This window comes from Herpailurus yagouaroundi, unplaced genomic scaffold, assembly GCF_014898765.1.
Source record: "Herpailurus yagouaroundi ecotype Mexico unplaced genomic scaffold, PumYag 28, whole genome shotgun sequence".
NCBI classification, from domain to species: Eukaryota; Metazoa; Chordata; class Mammalia; order Carnivora; family Felidae; genus Herpailurus; species Herpailurus yagouaroundi.
In genome coordinates, this window is record NW_024412376.1 from 163,848,846 (window position 1) to 163,866,920 (window position 18,075).

The window sequence follows — 18,075 nt, forward strand, 5'->3', positions numbered from 1 at the left end:
TACCCCCCCCCCCCCCCGCTTACACACACACACTCTCTCTCTGTGTCCTTCAAAAATGAATAAATGAATAAACAAAACATTAAAAAAATTTTAACATCATCACTGGGATCTCTAAGACCCCTCTCTACACCTTCTTACTTCCTGCCACAGCCACGTTTAACTGCCTGCAATGCCCCTGACACCTGAGGAGCACTGACCCCTCCGCCTTTGTGGGTACCGTTTCCTTTTTCTAAAATGCCTTCTATTGCTTGGGATGAGCCAGGCCAAAGGTCAAAAGTCAGAGGAAATTTTCCTAGGAAAAGATCAAAGCTGGGAAAAAAACAAAAAAACAAAAAAAAGTACTCATTCTTAGGTAATAAACCTGTAGACGAGTAATTTAAAATTAAAGTCACCAGTCGGGGAAAAAATGTTTAAGAAGGTCACCACTAGGGGCGTCTGGGTGGCTCAGTTGGTTAAGCATCCAACGTTTGATTTCGGCTCAGGTCATGATCTCACGGTTCGAGAGATCAAGCCCCGCATCAGCTCTGTGCTGACAATGTGGAGCCTGCTTGGGATTCTCTCTCTCTGCCCCTCCCCCCACTTGCTTTCTCTCTCTCTCTCCCTCTCCCTCTCTCGAAAATAAACAAATGAAATTTTAAAAATAAATGAAGGCCAGTAACAATAGCTGTCATTTATTGACCACCTCTCGTGTACCAAGCAGTAGAGCAAGCATGTTATGTGTGTGCTTTCATTGAACTGTCCTAACAATTCTAAGAGGTAAATACTGTCTCCATTTTTTAGATAAAAAAATTAATGTAATCATGGAGGCAGGAGAGATGCCACGCAAATGACAGGTGGAAGGAAATCACCAATAGGCTGAGATGAAATGCTAAGAATAAGATCAGCTTCCTCCTGAGTAATGGCGACTTTCTTCTTCTCCTGAGCATCTCTCTTGTTCACATACTTATTCAGCCCTGTTTACCTGATTTTGTGATCATACTAGCAGTTGGAAGTATCATCCCCATGTTACAGACAAGGAAGCAGAGACACAGACACAGTAAGTCCTCTGCCCAACATCACGCTGAGTTACAGTTGCGATTTGAACTCAAGCCCGTCAGACTTCACATCTCATCAGTAAAATATGTTCTCTCTGAGAAAAGAGGGGGCTGCTGTGGCTCCACGTGGTTAGGACATTTTGGACTGAACCTCTGGTAAATACTAGAAAAGCTGGACAGAACAGAGCACACCTTGTATTTAAACCATCTGAGAGCTACGGAGATGGGCAGGATCTGAGGGACTAAAGCTGAAAACAGGAGAGAAGCCGGGAGTCATTGGCATGGCCGTGGAGGCCATACTTCCCTCCAGGTGAGAGCCTACGGTAACAGTGGCAGTTGTGATGCAGAAGGCTAAGCAAGGCTTTTCCCAGCCTCATGGGACTGACAAGGGCTACAGGCAAAAGATGCTGATAAACACTACAGCCTTCTGGTCAGGATGCCAAAGGCTATGCCCAAGGAGTGAGAGTGAAAGGGAAGGAAAACAGAACTCGTAAGTGCTGAAACCATCTCTGAACCAGGTTATGATGTGAGGAATGGCCTGAGCCTGGCCTAGCCACCTGTCATAAGCAAAAGGAAGCGTGCTCTGGATGAAGACAATACACTATGAGGCAGAACCCCAGATTATACCTTTAGGTTTTGACACATGATGTCTAGCACTCGGGGAAAAATAACCAGACACCGAACACATGACTTGACCAAAACCACAAATTAAATGGTAGATAATAGATAGAGACTAGGAAGGGAAACCAAGGGGTTTCTGTGGTGCTGGTCGTTTTTTTAGTTCTCAACCTGGTGATGGCTTTTGGGGTGTCACTCCATGATAATTCATTGATCTGTACACTTACAATTTGTGCCATTTTCCTTATGTGTGTTACAGTCTTGATAAAAAACAAAAGTTTATCGAAGAAATTAGATGACTGACATCCTCTCACCTTTGGTGAATCCGGTCTAGCCGTGTTCTGTGCTGGCCACTCAGCCTCGGGAACAGGCCAGGACTCTGAATGCAAAGGTCTTTGGATGATGACACTGTCTGTTTTGGGCTTCGGGAGGTATGTCTGAGCTAGAAAAGAGTATTTTCAGTCAAGCCTCAAACCAGAAATCTACTCTAAAAATCACAAGTCTCTGAGCCTTGGAATAACCTTTTCCATTCTCTTTCATTCCCAGATCCCCACGTACCCATGACAGAGGCCCTCTCGGATGCCCACAAACCCTTGAGTGCCTTATGCACACCCCTCTGATGGTCCCGTCATGGCTGTGGGTATCCTAGAAAACTACCTGCCCTCATCACCTTTCTTTCCTTGGCTGTCAGCTCGTTCAACACAGGGACCACCACCTCTGCAAGCTGACCCATTTTTGTAAACCCTGAGATACACCCCCTGGGTCTGGTACCCAGTAGCCTTCTGGAAATGTTTAAGGAACAAGTAACTCAATCAATTGAGCACATTTCTGAGGACGCTGAGCCCACAGAAGGGAGGACTTTTGCACAAATTAGTGGCAGATGAAGGGCCAAGTGGAATTCATGCCCTTCCAACTGTGAAAACAGATGCCAACTCAGACTGCTAGGAGGACACGACAGTACAGAGGGCAGGCCCATCCTGACCGGACAAAGACCGAGAAAAGATCTCTCTTTTTGGGTCAGGCAGTAAGACACTCCTGAGAAAGGTCATATTATCCTCCTTTAAAAGATAAGACTCTGGGGCTCAGAGAGGCTAATTAACTCATCCAAGATTACACAGCTGGTAAGCACAAGATCCTGTAATAAGAATTGCCAGATAAGCAGATCTCAAGAGCAACCCACTCACCTGCGGACAATGCCATCCGTGCTTTCTCTGTGTTTCTTTTTTTTTTTTAATGTTTATTTATTTATTTTGAGAGAGATAGAAAGTGAGCTAGGGAGGGGCAGAGAGAAAGGGACACGGAGAACCCCAAGCAGGCTCCACGCTGTCAGCATGGAGCCCGATGTAGGGCTTGAACTCAAGAACCGGGAGGTCATGACCTGAGCCAATGATCACGGCTTAGCTGGCTGAGCCACCCAGGCCGGTGCCCCACTTTCTCCACGTTTCTGCTGAGCATCCGACGTGAACAGAATGCTAAACGAATCCCTTCCCCCATGCTGAGAGCATGCTGCACTTAACCAGGGAAATCCTATCTGCCCAGGTAGCATCTGAGTTTCCTTTTTAGGAATAAACAGAGCAGAGGCACCTGGGTGGCTCAGTCTGTTAAGCATCCGACTTCGGCTCAGGCCATGATCTCGCAGTCTGTGAGTTCGAGCCCCGCATAGGGCTCTGTGCTGACAGCTCAGAGCCTGGAGCCTGCTTCGGATTCTGTGTCTCCCTCTCTCTCTGCCCCTCCCCCGCTCACACTCTGTCTCTCTCAAAAATAAATAAACATTAAAACAAATTTAAAAATAATCATAATAAACAGAACAAAAGCAATCACCCGCTGCCATCTTCCTACGTAACCGCTGTGAGCATCTGAGTTTATCCGCCCGCTTAAGTTGCTACTCATACAGATGACGTGCTTACATAGCCCTATCCCTGTAATCATCCAGTGCATTCCATTCTCCATCTCATATATGACATTCTCCTAAATTTTTAAACGACAGGGCTCATCGACAATGCTGGAGGGCCCCCACCCCACAGAGCTTTTCATTATCAGAAACGCCAGGGCATGAATACACCTGTCCATGGAGTTTTTCCACACAGAGAATTATTTCCTTAGGATGAATTTCCAGGAGCGAAACCACAGGGCTGAGGAGACCGGCCACTTCTGTGGACTGTTTCTCGTCCCGTGTTCTCCTTACACTGGGGAGCGAGAAGGCAGGGCCAAGTAGGGCAGGAGGGGGAGACGGCGGGGCTGGTTCCTCACAGTCTGCACTTGACCCTGGCCCACCTGTCAGATGGTCCCGGCGTCTGAGCACACAGATATCGCTAATTGAAAATCGCACTGACCTCTTACAGCTGCTGCCGTCTCAGACTCGACGTCCAGGTGGTGGCTGGTCTGCAAGAAAAGACGCGTCAGCAGTTATTCCGCGTGATCCAGGGGAACAAGCCTCCCGCGGATGTGGCTGCAACTGGGAGGAAGCAGGTCATGCGCTGCCCCGCCCCCCCCTCCCGCGCAAAGCACATTCTCCGGTCAGAGCCACCCCTCCCCCCTCTGCCCGTGACCCTCGAAGGAGTCCAGAATCTGCTCTTAGGGAATACAGGTGCAGGAAAGCAATTGCGTTTTCTCTACTCAGATTAAATCTCCAAACGGAGACTGTGATTAATGTGTTTTAGAAACTGCGGTGAAAAGTGGGGGGAGGGAATGAGGGCGGCTGGACGGCAAAGTTTCCAGGAGAGATGTTCTTCCTCCACGGAGGTCCTGCCAGACCTTGCACCGGCCGACTGCTGAGCTGCCCCGGGGTCCCTGGCTCAGTCACCCAGGAACTCAGGTCGGGCTTGAACTGGGGTCCCCCGCGCCACCGTGTAGACCGGGTGCCTGTCCTCCTGGGTCCCACGACCGCGCAGGGTCTACAAGAGGTGGTGCGGCAGAGTTGGCTAGCTGGTGTGTCCCGGCTGGTTTAACAAGAGCAGGGCTGGACCTTCAAGGCAGGTCAGATTCCAGACCAGCAGCCCAGACCTTGCCTCCTCTTGGGCGTTTCTGGCGGGGCAGGGGCCCGTGTGCGGGGTCACTGTGATATCTCGCTTCCCCATCACTGTGTCCTCCAGGTAGTCACATCAGCTGGCCCCCTGCCTGAAGACCCCTGCCCTTTCTCTCTTTCTCTGGCGAACTTCTATGTATATGTCACAACCCAACTGAAATGTCCCCTCCGGTAGGAAGTCTTCCCTGATTTCACCCACCTGCTTCTCACATAGCCCCTCCGGGCTGTGCCGTGACAAGGGACTCTTTTGTCCCCTCGAAAATGGATTGACCAACCCAGCGACGGATACACAAGGGCACAGATTATGGCTTGACCATCTTGACCGGCCCCACTTACTGGAGCCTTCTGTATTAGGCACGCTGCCTCTTCTTCCGCTCACGGGGCGCTGCGCTCATATCCCCGGGACACCGCGTGTCCTCCGGCACCGTCACGGCTCGCAGCCCTGTGCCCGTCCACGTCCAGCTCTCCGCGGCCCAGACGGCCTTCGCTCCACCTTTCTGGCTACTACGACCCCTCTGTATCCCTCCAGGCCTGGTGTGTGTGCCGCCTCCTCCAGGAAGCATACTCCCCATCAAGTCCCTCTCTCCTCTCTCCACACGTTTACTGTCCCTCGCACCAGCCTCCCAGGGGGGGCCCGTTCGATGCCGACTCCTTCGCCACGAGAACGAGGTCTCATTGACCTTCGTGTCCAGAGTAGCCTCAGACCCATCCCACCGATGGCCAGGGGGCAGCCTGTGACCGGGGAGCCGCAGATCCTCCTTCCCTTCCTGCCCCTCGTTCTTCCCACCGGCCTGGAGAGGCTCAGGGCCGGGCACCGCCACGCGGAAACCTGGCTCTGCCGCCTCCTTGGTCTCGGCCAAGCAAGACACCCCAGACCCCGAGCCGTGCCGCCTCCATCTGCAGAATGGAGGCGCTCACGTGTTCCTGGCGGGGGCTTGTCGGAACGCGAGGAGAGTGGACGTCTACGAAATGCTCCACACAGGGTAGCGGACTACCGTTCGCCCTGTGGGCGCCGCCCCCCTCCCTCCCCCATGTAAACTTTGGGGGGCCATATTCTAAATTTCATAAAAGGCAAGAGCTAAAGGGAAAATAATTTCCTGGATCCTTGGAGGCCCAGGCCTGGGGGTCGCCGATTTAATGAATTAGGGGAGTTTAGGGCTCTGAGCCCCGCTGCTGCTTGTGAAGACGCGACTGCTCTTCTGGAAGCCCGTCTATAGATCTCGCTGACGATGCCCAGAGGAGAGCAAGGAGGTGGAGCAGAAGGAGAGTGTGGGGCAAGAGGAAGCAAAGGTAGCAGCCCCCTGGCCGGTCGCCTGCCCCCGCCCAGGGCTGCGGTGTAGACAGCTCCCCACTGCTGGAATGCCCAAGCCCCCGACCTCCGCCCGGGGACCCCGGTGCTCTCTCTCTGAGTGCCTGTACGTGACAGCTCGTGTGGCCATTTGACACGAGGTCTTATTGAAGCCTCACAGAGCCCGGTGGCGGGACCGCAGCCCCCTGGCCTAAGGGAACAGGCAGCTTAGGAAGGTGAGGGGGGAGCACCACGGTCACAGGCCGGCAATTCTTCGGGGTCTGGGGCGTGTCCGTCTGCCTGGTACGAACGTGCGGGGAGAAAATACAGTGACCCCCGAGTCCCGGAACCGCTGGGTGCCAGGCAGGCCCCACTCATCAAGTTCTCTGATGGGACCTGCCATTTGTTGAGCTGACAGCAGGCCAGACCCTGGGGGAGGTGGTTCAGGCTCAGGCAGGAGGGCGTGCCTGCACCCTAACCAGGGCCGTCTCCGGGGTGAGGCCTGGCACCCCCTCCCCAGCTGCCCCCTCCCACCAAGGGCATCTGCCCCCAAGGAGGGGATGACACCTGAAGAGAAACCACAAAGAAAGGTAGTGCCTCATTCTTGGCTTGGGAATGTCAACAGCCTAGGTCCTGGCAGAAGCCGGGGAGAAAACAGGTGTCCTGGGACTGGGGGCGGGGGACACTGCCCACTTAAGCCAAGCTTGAGGGGTGGGTGGAGTTGAGACCCCCGCCCCCACCTCCCAGAGAGGTTTTCAGGAATCCAAAAAAGGGAAGGAACCTGCCTTCCCCTTGCTCCCACCTCCGGGTACAGGCAGGGAGGTGGCGAGACCCCCGTGGTGCCCGCTGAAAGTTGGTGGGGAAGCTGGCCGAGCTGGCCTCAGGGAAATGCCCCACTTTAGAACCAGTGCCCGAGCTGAGCTGGAGGAAAGACACCGGGGCACGTGCAAGGCCAGACATGCCAAGGGCCAGCACAGCGCCCCTACGTGATGGTATTCAGAGGGCGCCTTTGGGAGGTGATCAGGGCCTAAGGAGGGAGCCCTCGGGATGGGATTAGCGCCCTTGTAACCAGAGACACGGGAGATCTTGCCTCTGTGGGGACACAGCGAGGAGGCAGCCGTCTGCAACCAGCAGACTACTTGGAGCCTCAGTGGCCTCCCTAAAAACGCAGGCTTTGGGAGGAGGAAATGAGCGAATGGAAAACGCTGGCAAGGGGGAGGGCTGAGTCTCGGCCAGCATCCCCACGGCTAGTGGATAAAGGAGCGGCCTGTCTGATGGGGCCCGTCCGGTTGGGCCCCACCCCAGCCCCCAGCCCCCAGCCCCGTCCTCCGTCAGACCTTTGCATTTAGTGGGAGCCTCCTCCCGAGGCCAGGGGCCAGACCACCTGAGCCTCCAGGGTCCAGGCCCTCCCGGGATGCTTCCGGGAGCACGGCCGGGCCTCAGTGCTCCCTCTGCCCTGGCACATCCCACCCCGAGCCCACCCGTGTCTCCCCAGCCGGCTGGGCAGCGCCCCCAGGCTGCAAGCCAGAGCCCAAAGCCTCCACGGGGAATCTGTGTTCTCTGAATGAGAGGCAGCGCCCGTCAAACCCACCCCCTGCCCGGCCGCCAGCAACACTCTGCCCTGCCGCCTGGCCCTCGGTCCTCACAGCACAAGTCACTGGCTGTTGAAAGAGAGAAGCTGCTGTGTGCACAGCCCCCCCCCCCCCCCCCAAGGCCCCCCCCGGGTCTCACCCCTACACCTGCTGGGTCCGCCTTCCCAGAGCACGGGGACCCCACTCCACCACTGGCACTGGTGTCTCCACTCACAAGGAACACAGCCTAAGTGACCTCCCACCCAGCCAGTCTCCCACCACTGCTCCACGAAGCACCCGGGCCCTGCAGCCAGCCCGGAACACCCTTGGTTTCTTAAACACATCACGGCCTTGTAGCCGCACTTGGAGGGCCAGCCTTCTGGAAACAAGAGGGACCGAGTCCTTGAGGGCCTGGGACGTGCCAGACCCCGCACCGCCCATATTCCCAACGGTGCATGCACACACACTCTACCCCCCTCCCGCAGGGGTGGTGACGGCACTGGCTGGGTGCAGGGGTCCCCTGTCAACATCAAAGCCCAGCTCAGCTCAGGCACACGGCCTCTTGCAGAGAAGGCCGAGCTGGAGAGCCACTTGTAGATGTGTGTCTCTGGGCAGGACTTGAGACCCCTGAGCCTCAAGCTTCTCAACTGGAGAAGGGACCATGACAGCACCTTGCCTGTGGGAGGACCTCCCGAGTCAGCTCCATGAAGCACTTGGGACAGCGTCCGAGCGCTGTAAGGGGTACGTGGAAGTGTCCCCTCCTAAGGCCATAGAGCTAGACAGTGGCCACCCTCTTGACAGCTGCCCGCACACAGACCAGCTTCCCACCAAGTGGAACCACCCCCCCCCCATACAGGGCGCTTCACAAACGACCTGTCTTCACGTCAACTCTGCCCAGTAGGCTCTCCTGTTCCCATCTTACAGATGGGAAAACTGAGGCTGAGAACAAGTACGAGTCTTGCCCAGAGACACACACATAGTCAGTCAGTTTCTGCCCCAGTCCCGTTTTCGCTTCCTTCATGACCCTCACCACGACTCACGATTATCTACTCCTCCATTGTCGGCAGGTTTGCTCTGAGAAATGATTCGCCGTTTCTCCCCCTCAGTGCTCGACACTTGAGGTCACGGTAGGGGGCAACGGCACAGCCAGGGTTTTGTGGTTTGCACAGGGAATCGTGAGGCGTCCCCATGATTGTGCAAATAGGGGTGTTCTTGGAGAGCGGAATTGTAAAGTAATGCAAAGTCCTTAAAAGAAGGGAGTAGACGCTTATGTAACTGGCCGTTGCTTTCAACAGGTCTCGGGGAAGACACCCCGGGAGGCAAGTCCGGCCCCAGGAGCACATCCTTACAGGAAATGAATGAATCCGGCTGATAACACCATTCATTCTCCCTGTTTTCATTCCTGCCTCCAAAATGACCTGGTTATAAATGTTTAGTGACTAACAGACGAACGAAGGAACGAATGAATGAACTTGATTGCCTGACAATTCCACTATACAGGGGGAGAATATGCGGACAAGTTTCCATCCATCCCTGCAATACTTCAGCCTGCACAGGGTTCTAGTTCTCATGGGAAACTGATACATTAGTGTTAAGGTTTGTACATCAGTCTCTGTGAATTTGGTCATTATGAGTCAGCCCAGCCAATCCCGGTGAACATTTCAGTTCTAGTTTCAGAGCAGCCCCTGGGGGGTGGGGCTCTCACTGCTATGATGCCTTCTCAGCAGGGGGCCAGCTGGCCCTCCCGGGTGACTACAGCCCACACCCCAGAGCTCTGCTTTCTGTCCTGCCTCCGTCAACACAGAGACTGTGCAAAGCTTCTCAACAACATGCTAACTTCCTTCCTCAGCCCTATCCTGGCTCTCAAGAGGTTTGAACCACTCGGGCAGAGAGATGAGCCCCGGACTGAGAGTCTGGGACTCCGGATTCAAACTCTGGCTCTGAACTCAACTGTCACACAGCCCTGAGCAGATCCCTGGGCCTCCCGGTCTCCATCTCCCGGGCTGGTTGGTGGCTGGGACCAGGGGGCCTCTGATGACTATGGGGGAAAGGAAGGGACAGAGAAGGCCGGGCTTGCAGAGCTGGGCTGGGAAGTGCCGAGCTGCTGATCAGGAGCCTGGGAGCAGGTCCGGCTGTGTCTACAGCAGGAACTGCGTTTCGCCCTCATACCATCTGGAGCCGTGCTCGGCGGGGGCGTTGCGGCCGGTCCCCAGGAATGAAGCTGCCCGCGTGCGCACACGCGCGTGTGTGTGGAGGGTGGGCTCAGTGAGCACCCACCATACTCTGCACACAAATGCCGGGACGCTGCTGTTCAGAGCTGGGCACAGATCCGGGAGCCCCTCCCCAGACCTGGGTCAGAGCCGGCATCCAGACCGTCCACACTACCTGGGGGCTGTGTGACCTCGAGTGAGCCTCCCAACTTCTCTGGGCCTCAGTTTCCTTTTTGGTTGACTATCAGGAGAGGAGACCCTCATTCATCCAGTTCATTATTTCATTCATTCAACCAGTCTCCCCCGGGCGGCTTCTCTGTGCCAGGCACTAGGGAGACACAGATGGTTACAGAGCCTCTCTGGCCCCATCAGAGAGGTGCTGACAAAGCTCCCACGACAGCAGGGCAAAATCCCTCCCACGTGCCATGTCATGAACATCCACGTGCCATGGAGGACAGAGGAGGTGGCTGACTCTGTGGTGCATGGGAATCAGGGAAGCCTCCCTGGGCAAGGTCACACTTGAACTGTGCCTTGAAGGATGGCTGGGAGGCTGCTAGAGGACGCGGTGAGTGCTAAGGTCCTGAGGCACACGTGCAAGAACCCTCTGGTGAAGTTAAGTGCCGCGGGGCTTGTAGGACTGTGGCTGTGTGTGTCTGTCTCCTGCATGTGCTGGGAGCACTTTAAGGGTAAGATGCCCAGCTCGCCATCCTGCACCAGCCAGGAGCACAGGGCCCGGCCCAGAGCAAGAGTCCTGGGCGTGTTCTGGGTGGGCTCAGTGGACAGAGGGAGGGAGGGACGGTTCGGGTCAGGCAGGTGGACAGGAAGCCGTGTGCCCTCAGCTCCCGGAGGAAGAGTGTCAGCGGGTCTCTGGAGACTACCTCTGGGAGCGCCGGAGCCAGGAAGGTGGCCGCGTACTCGGCCAGTGCCACGTCGTCCACCATGCCCCGTGCCATCTCGGAGAGCAGGTGATCCTCGGCCCCGCGTCGGTGCAGCTCCCGCAGCAGGTGCGTGATGAGGCGGTTCCTCTCCCGGCACTTCTGGACCAGAGAAGCCAGCTTGGCCTGCAGGGGTGGGAGCAGAGGTGCTCCAGGTGGGCCCGCGGAGGCAGGGCACGCTTGGGGGCCGGGCAGCTGGGCTGGGCTCTGGGCCCTGTGCTGTACCCACCTGTGCCGCCTTAGCTCGGCCCCCTCCCTGCACCCCGAAGTCAGAACAGCTTTGAAAAGTAGCCATGCAGCCACACACCCTCAGGGGCTCCCCACTGCCCTCTGGGTGGGGTCCAGGCTCAGAGCGTGGGCCCCACCACCGACCATCTCTGTGACCAAGCTCCTCTCTACACCTTGACTTGCTCATCTGTACAGTGGTCATTGTTAAGGGCAAAGGGGTTGCTGTCCCTCTGTGCCCGGCTCCAGGCTTCCTTCTATCCCCACAATTAACGTTCATATCTGTGGGTCTGTCTCCCGCGTAGCCCAGGAGCTCTTCAAGGTCAAAGCTGACATTCCCCTAGATCCCTGCACCATCTCTGTGCCATTGCTGGGCACACTATGCCCCTGGGAGGGATCTGCTGCATGAATGGTGCGAGAGGGGACCCTCCTGCATGAAATGACCTCCCACATCTGGGCATGTCTGGAGGGGGTGACAGATAGACCCTCCTCATTCGAGGGTGGCCCCGGGCGAGTCCCTTCCCTCCTGATGTGCCCTCCTGCTCCATCAGAAGAGCAGGTGACCATCTTTTCCTGCCAGGACTTCCAGCCCAGCCCAGCCCGGAGGCCCAGGAACATTCCCTAGGCAGTGATGCTTGGGACCCAGTACCGGCTGGCAGGGCAGGAGGGTGGCCTGAGCTGGAGGCCGGGGCTCCCCGGGTCCCCTGGATCGCACCACCCCAAAACATCAGGGCCTCGTGCTTTCGGCCGGCACGTGCCATAGCTTCAGAGGTCGGGACAGACGGGGACAGTCCCCCTGGGTCACGCTCTCAGGCAGGAAAGCAGGACACGGACAGGGAGGTGTGGGGAAGATACTAAGCTCATTATTTTACCTTATTTTTTTTTTTGGAAAGGGACATCGCGTATCGATCTCACAGACATCGTTACCTTCAAAGGAGCCACGGCCGAATTTGCCTCGTGTTGCTTTCTCTGAAGTTCCTCAAGCTGAAAGAGAACCAACATGGTTGATAACGCCGAGCCCCCGTTGACACAGCCTGAGCCTCCCCAGGGGAGCTGGGCTCAGAGAGGTTGGCTCTGGTCCCCTCTCTTCCCACAGTGGCGGGGGGGGGGGTGGTTCTCAGTGGGGAGCGGGGGCCTTGCCCTTCACCTGCCCGGTGAGATCTGGGCGGGGAAGGATGCTCTGAGCGCTACGAATGAGCTCTGCCAGATTGCAGGTGCCCGGCCAGCTCTGTTCCCTCTTCCTTCCAGAAGGAAGCCTTCCCGGATTCCCCGTGAAGCAATTTTTTTTTTTGGTGCTGTGTTAACCTCTGGGAATCCGAGCCAGACACCCTGGGTCCTAATCCTGGCTCAGCCACTCACTACCACTGTGACCTTGTGCAAATCACCTCTCTTTCTGCCTCGGTCTTCTTGTCTGTAGAGTGGGCGTCCTATCAGAGCCCACCCAATTAGTGAGGATTGCAGCGAGGAGTCCATGAATTGTCCCCTGTGAAGTGCTTAGAACATCCAGTTAGCACTCACTGAAGGTAAACCATTATTACGAACTGGCAGAGGCACCAGGCACGGGAGGAAAGCCACCTCGGACCCTCCAGCCTCGCCCCGCACACAGCTGAATACCAGCAGGTGACTCCCATCGATGCTTTGTGGGGCGGAGCCATCCAGCCGCGTCCCGTCCAAACTGCTGACCCACCAAATCATAAGACAGAACAAGAGGGCTGCTGTGTCAGGCCTTCTGCCTCACCCTCTCGTTCCCTCTGTAGTCGGCACAAAGAAAGCTACACAAATAAAAGTCCTTTTTCCTCTTCCCGACCTCCTCTGACCTCTAACGCTGTTCTCAGCCTTCCATACCCGCCCTCACAATGCCTACACATGCGAAACTGTGCTATTCAAATGTCTTACATCTTGGATTGCCGTCTGATTTTAAATCATCGTGTTATCTTGGGCCACCTGGGCGGCCCCATCAGTTAAGCATCTGACTCTTGATTTCAGCTCAGGTCATGATCTCACGGTTCCTGAGATCGAGCCCCAAGTTGGGCTCTGTGCTGACAGCACGGAGCCTGCTTGGGATTCTCTCTCTCTCTCTCTGTCTCTCTCTGCCCCTCCCCAACTCCTTCCTGTGTTCTCTCCCTCTCATAATAAATAAATAAACATTAAAATAAAATAAAATAAAATAAAATAAAATAAAATAAAACCATGGCATTATTTCTATGTCATTTCATACAAACGGACCATGTTCTTTTAAAATCTTGCATATTATTTCATCACGAGGCTGACACATAATCTATTTAACCGATTCTCTGTGAAAGTTTATATTGTTTCTTTGTTTCACAGACAGGCTTCAATGAACATTTCCATATAGCTATTTTTTGGCATATACCTTCCTGAATGTAATCAAAGTGTAAAATACCAGCTCCAAGCCGACTGTCTTGCATTCAAAAGGCACTCAATAATATTTGCAGGCTTGGATTCAACCATGTCTCTGCTTCCGCTAAGGAAATAGCAAGAATGTGTTGCTGGGCGCCGTGTGGTGGGGCATTTGCCATGAAAACGTGAATGAGAAGAGAGTAAACAGACAACAGGTGGGAGAAAATACCACCGGGGAAATGTAAATCAAACCACACTGAGACACCACTTCGTGCCCACGGGGATGGCGATCACCAAACAGACAGTAGGGAGCGTCGGGGAGCTTGCGGAGAGGTTGGGGCCTCGAACCAGCAATCAGAGACCCATCTTAAGGTAACTAAGTGCGACTGAAAAGTTCCATCATCATATTACAAGAATTTCATCATTGAGCTGAAAACTATAAGAAAAGGAACCAAATGGAAATACGAGGACTGCAACATACAATCCCTGAAATTAAGAACTAAAATAATGAGTTTATGAGTAAACTCAATGCCCCCAAAAAAGCATTAACTAGAAGATGGGTTAGGAAGAAATATTCGAACTGAAGGGCAGAGAGAGAAAAAAGATTGAAAATCATGAAAACCAGACTTCAAAATACATTGGATATGGTAAAAAGCCCTACCATGTGTAGGGGGGTTATATTTCTCACACCTCAGTGACAGGAGGGAAAAGGGATGGTCCCTCCCTTGCTGGCTGAGGCACAGTGAAAAACACTGGTTATTGCCTTGGCTTTGGAAGCAGGTGACAGTGCCGTGGAAAGGCATTCTTCAATATCTGTTAAGAATCAACAACATCTCCACTCGGGACCAGTACGCCCCCAGTTCTCTGAGCTCTTGCATATAAACAGGAATTTATAAATGAATGGAAATAACCATAGATCCAACAACAGGGGAATGAACATCGCACCCAGCTGATGGATTACCACACAGGATAAAAAAATTGGGTACAAAGGCTATGAAGCAACGTGGACATAAGGCTAAGTATAGCATAAATGCATCTGATTATACAGAGACTGCACGGGAAAGGAGCCAGAAATTACATCACAATGTTGATGATGTGTTTTCCATCCATCAGCTTGTCAAAAACATGTAAAGTGTGATAACATTCGGGGTACCAAGTGTGGGCAAACACTAGCCTCATTTATTCTTGGTGGAAGCATAAATGATGTAGTCACTTTGGAGGGTTCTTTGCCTTTATGTTTCAAAGCCAATTATGTACATATCCTTTGACCCAGTAATTATTCTGCTAGAATGTTACCCTTTGCATATGTAGCAGAAACATATCCTAAGACAGGGGTATAGAAAGGTTCACTGAGCTTTGTTTGTAAAGCAAAGAAAAGAAACAATTTGGATTTGCATAAACAAAGCATTGGTTAAATAAGTTATGGTTTGGCCTCTTGAAAAAATAATATGCCAGATTTAAAAAAAAAATTTTTTTAACGTTTATTTATTTTTGAGACAGAGAGAGACAGAGCATGAACAGGGGAGGGGCAGAGAGAGGGAGACACAGAATCTGAAACAGGCTCCAGGCTCTGAGCTGTGAGCACAGAGCCCGACGCGGGGCTCAAACTCACGGACCGCGAGATCATGACCTGAGCCGAAGTTGGCCGCTTAACCGACTGAGCCACCCAGGCGCCCCATATGCCAGATTTTTTAAAGATGAGGTCAGTCTGTAGGTGTTGATATGGAAATATTACCAGTATTTTTATTAAATGATAAAATCAAGGCGCAGAATATTTTGGGGTGGTATAATTTCACTTTTGTGTATGCATCCATACATACACCAAATATGAGTAGATAAGGCTGAAAAAAAATACTGGAGGTCAGAAGGGGTTGGGGCCAAAGGGGGGGAAGAACTAATTTTTTTTTTTTTGCATTTTAAGAAAATAGCTAATTATAGATCTACATGCACTTGTAAGTAATAATACAGAGAATTTTGCCCTGTTTCTGCCAAGGGGAGCATTTTGTAAAATTACTGTATGTGACAACGTTATCATGTCGATTACACTGACGCTGGTATAATCTTCCAATGTTAGTCAGGTTTCTTCAGTTCTACTTGTACTGTGTGTGTGTGTGTGTGTGTGTCTGTGTGTGTGTGTCTGTGTGTGTGTGTCTGTGTGTGTGTCTGTGTGTGTGTGTGTGTGTCTGTGTGTGTGTCTGTGTGTGTGTGTGTGTGTGTGTGTGTCTGTGTGTGTGTGTGTGTCTGTGTGTGTGTGTGTGTGTGTACTAAGTTCTATGCAATTTTATCACCTGTGAACATTCACGTCTCCATCATGACGGACAAGACAATGAACAGGGGACACTCGCTTCATTCCTACAGAGGAAGGACTTTTATTTACGTAACAGTTGAAAACCTGTTAGACTTTTTAGGAAACCATTACGCGTATTTACCACCTTTAGATGGAACAGAAGTCAGCTGGGTGGAGGGATTCCTTCCCCACACCGTTCTTTACTTGAGACATCTAATAAATACTCGCAAACCGCTGGGAATGGTGACGTCTTGCCTGATTCTTCTATTCTCAAAACTCCCCGGAGCCTGGGAACGTTTCATTCACAGGCGGGAAAGAACCTGCGGGCCCAGCCTACCTCGCCCTTGAGCTGGTCCCGGAGGCGGGTGGCTTCCCCATGTGACACCTGCAGTACCCGGTGGGCAGAAGCCTGGTCTCTGAGCTGGCACCGCAGGGTCAGCACCTGGTGCTGGAGGTGCCCAATGCACAGCCTGAGGTCCTCTTTGGGGGCGTCTGTCTCCGTGCCCTGCAGAGGCAGAAATCACAGATCGCACGAAATGCTTAGGTTAGCTTATCTTCCAAAGCAACTTGCCTTAGCAAACAAACAGGATCCGTTTTCTTTCTTAATTCTTTTTCTGCCTACGTTTTTTTTTCTCAAGTGAAAAATTTCAGAAAATAAAGTGGCAGAAGTCACCCCACATCCTATTAGCCAGAGTAATCATTGTGATCATCCGTGTATTTTCTCCAGTCTTTCTGCTATGCCCTTCCTTACGCGTGTGTGTGTGTGTGTGTGTGTGTGGCCCATGCTGGGAATCAGGGTGTTGGGGGAGTCTAGAGAATTAGAGAATAACATTCTCGAGTGTGATTTTCAAGAGACACATGTATCTATCTATATCTTTTGCATATATTTTCAAAAATACGTAAAATGGCATGGCATTCCAGAATCTATTTCAATCAATTTCGGTCACCACTCCGCTGAAAAAAAGTATAATGAATGGAATTTAAGGTTCAAATCCAATTACGAGATGCTTATCACATTAAAGCATCATCTGTTGATATAAAAGAGGATACTGCATTTTCCCCACTTTTCTTAAATCAGTACAAAATTGTCTCTCACTCTTTTTGGGTCAGACATGGGCAGCTTTCATACGGACGTTATGGGGAACTTCTGGGAGGCAGCAAGGCGGGAAGGAGAGGTAATTTAGCACTCTGGGAAGGGTGATTAAATGACAGTGACGCTACGTCCCCCGATGGTTCTGGACTCTACAGTTTTATTTTCTAGTAACTTCTATACGGAGACACATACACTCAGGCACGCACACACACACATTCTTTTCTACACAACATTGAACACACCGTGTATTTTGCATCCTGCTTCTCCCCTTTAATACCACGTCATGAGCATTTTTCCAAATTAGTAAAGAATACTGAAAACACTGTGTTAGCACACGGGAAGCCTTCTGCACCGTGTTGGAGGTGCAGGTCATTCTAAGAATCTGCTGCTGTAACCGAGGCCGTGATAGAGACTCTGACACACGGCTCCTGCCCAGACTCCGAGCCCTTCCATGGGATCACCAGGGAGGGGGTTTTCTGGGTCCAGGACCCAGAGTATCAAGAAGTTCCCAGTTCCCATGCGAAAGTGGCCTGTGAAGGAGCAAATCTGCTAATCACGGCTCCATTCGCGGGAGACCAGGAGCTCGGGGCTTCCCGGACCCTCATCCTCACTGGGGTGGTCCACCTTCCAACTAAGGCAGCCGCCCTGGGAATCTGAGGCCTGGGAAGGCCATGCCTGCCTCGCGCTCCTGGCCCCGGGTGGTGAGCCATCCTGCCGGGTGAGGAGAGAGAACACCGTGTTGAGGACACAGCCTGCCCCACGGCTGATGAGGCCTCCACCTCGTTAGCAAGGAATCCGAGAGCAGGATGTGGTTTTCTTCTAATTAATAGAAATTCACAGAGCGTGGGCCTGAGACGCACAGGCTGGGCCCTGTCAGGAACAGATGGGTTCTCCGGATGGCTCCATGAAATCCGGCTCTAAGACTTGCAAAACAACTTGGCCTTTCTGGGAAGTTTGGTGCCTTCGCTGTGTCCCCCCCCCCCCGGCCCCCCCTCCCCTCCAGGACTTGGACGAGGGCTTTGCCCCAAGGATCCTGAGAGAAAACTCCCCGTGCGTTCTAAAGAGAATGCACGTGTGGGGTGGGGGCCAGCAGCCTGGTGAACAGCCCCGTGACCCACTTGTTCCCTAACAGACTATCGGCACAGGCTCCAGCCACACGCCGTACTTGGGCTGAGAGCCACGGTGCACACGGCCCTCTGGGAGCTCTGTCTGCAGGGGGGGGGACTGGCAGGGCGTGGTAAGGGGAAGGCCAGGAGGCACTGAACCAGAGGCACCCACTGCCACCCAGGCGGGCGGTGGCGAACGTGGTCACAACTGCTCTGTGGGCGGGTCAAGGGCCACACAAATCTGTAGCATTTGCCGATTTCCGTGGCGCAAAGGTCCCCACTGTGAGCCACGACACGCTATGAAAGTGGCATCACGCCTCCA

At 53.2% G+C, this 18,075-nt stretch overlaps 1 protein-coding gene across 1 annotated transcript in view; it reads right to left on the reverse strand.

The window, feature by feature from the left end:
* Positions 1 to 18,075, reverse strand: part of CUNH4orf50 (chromosome unknown C4orf50 homolog) — a 48,322-nt gene that overhangs the window by 3,585 nt on the left and 26,662 nt on the right. The window contains 5 exon segments of the mRNA XM_040494858.1: positions 1,967 to 2,094; positions 3,986 to 4,034; positions 10,625 to 10,807; positions 11,834 to 11,890; positions 15,892 to 16,059. Coding sequence (XP_040350792.1) covers positions 1,967 to 2,094; positions 3,986 to 4,034; positions 10,625 to 10,807; positions 11,834 to 11,890; positions 15,892 to 16,059 — 585 coding nt within the window.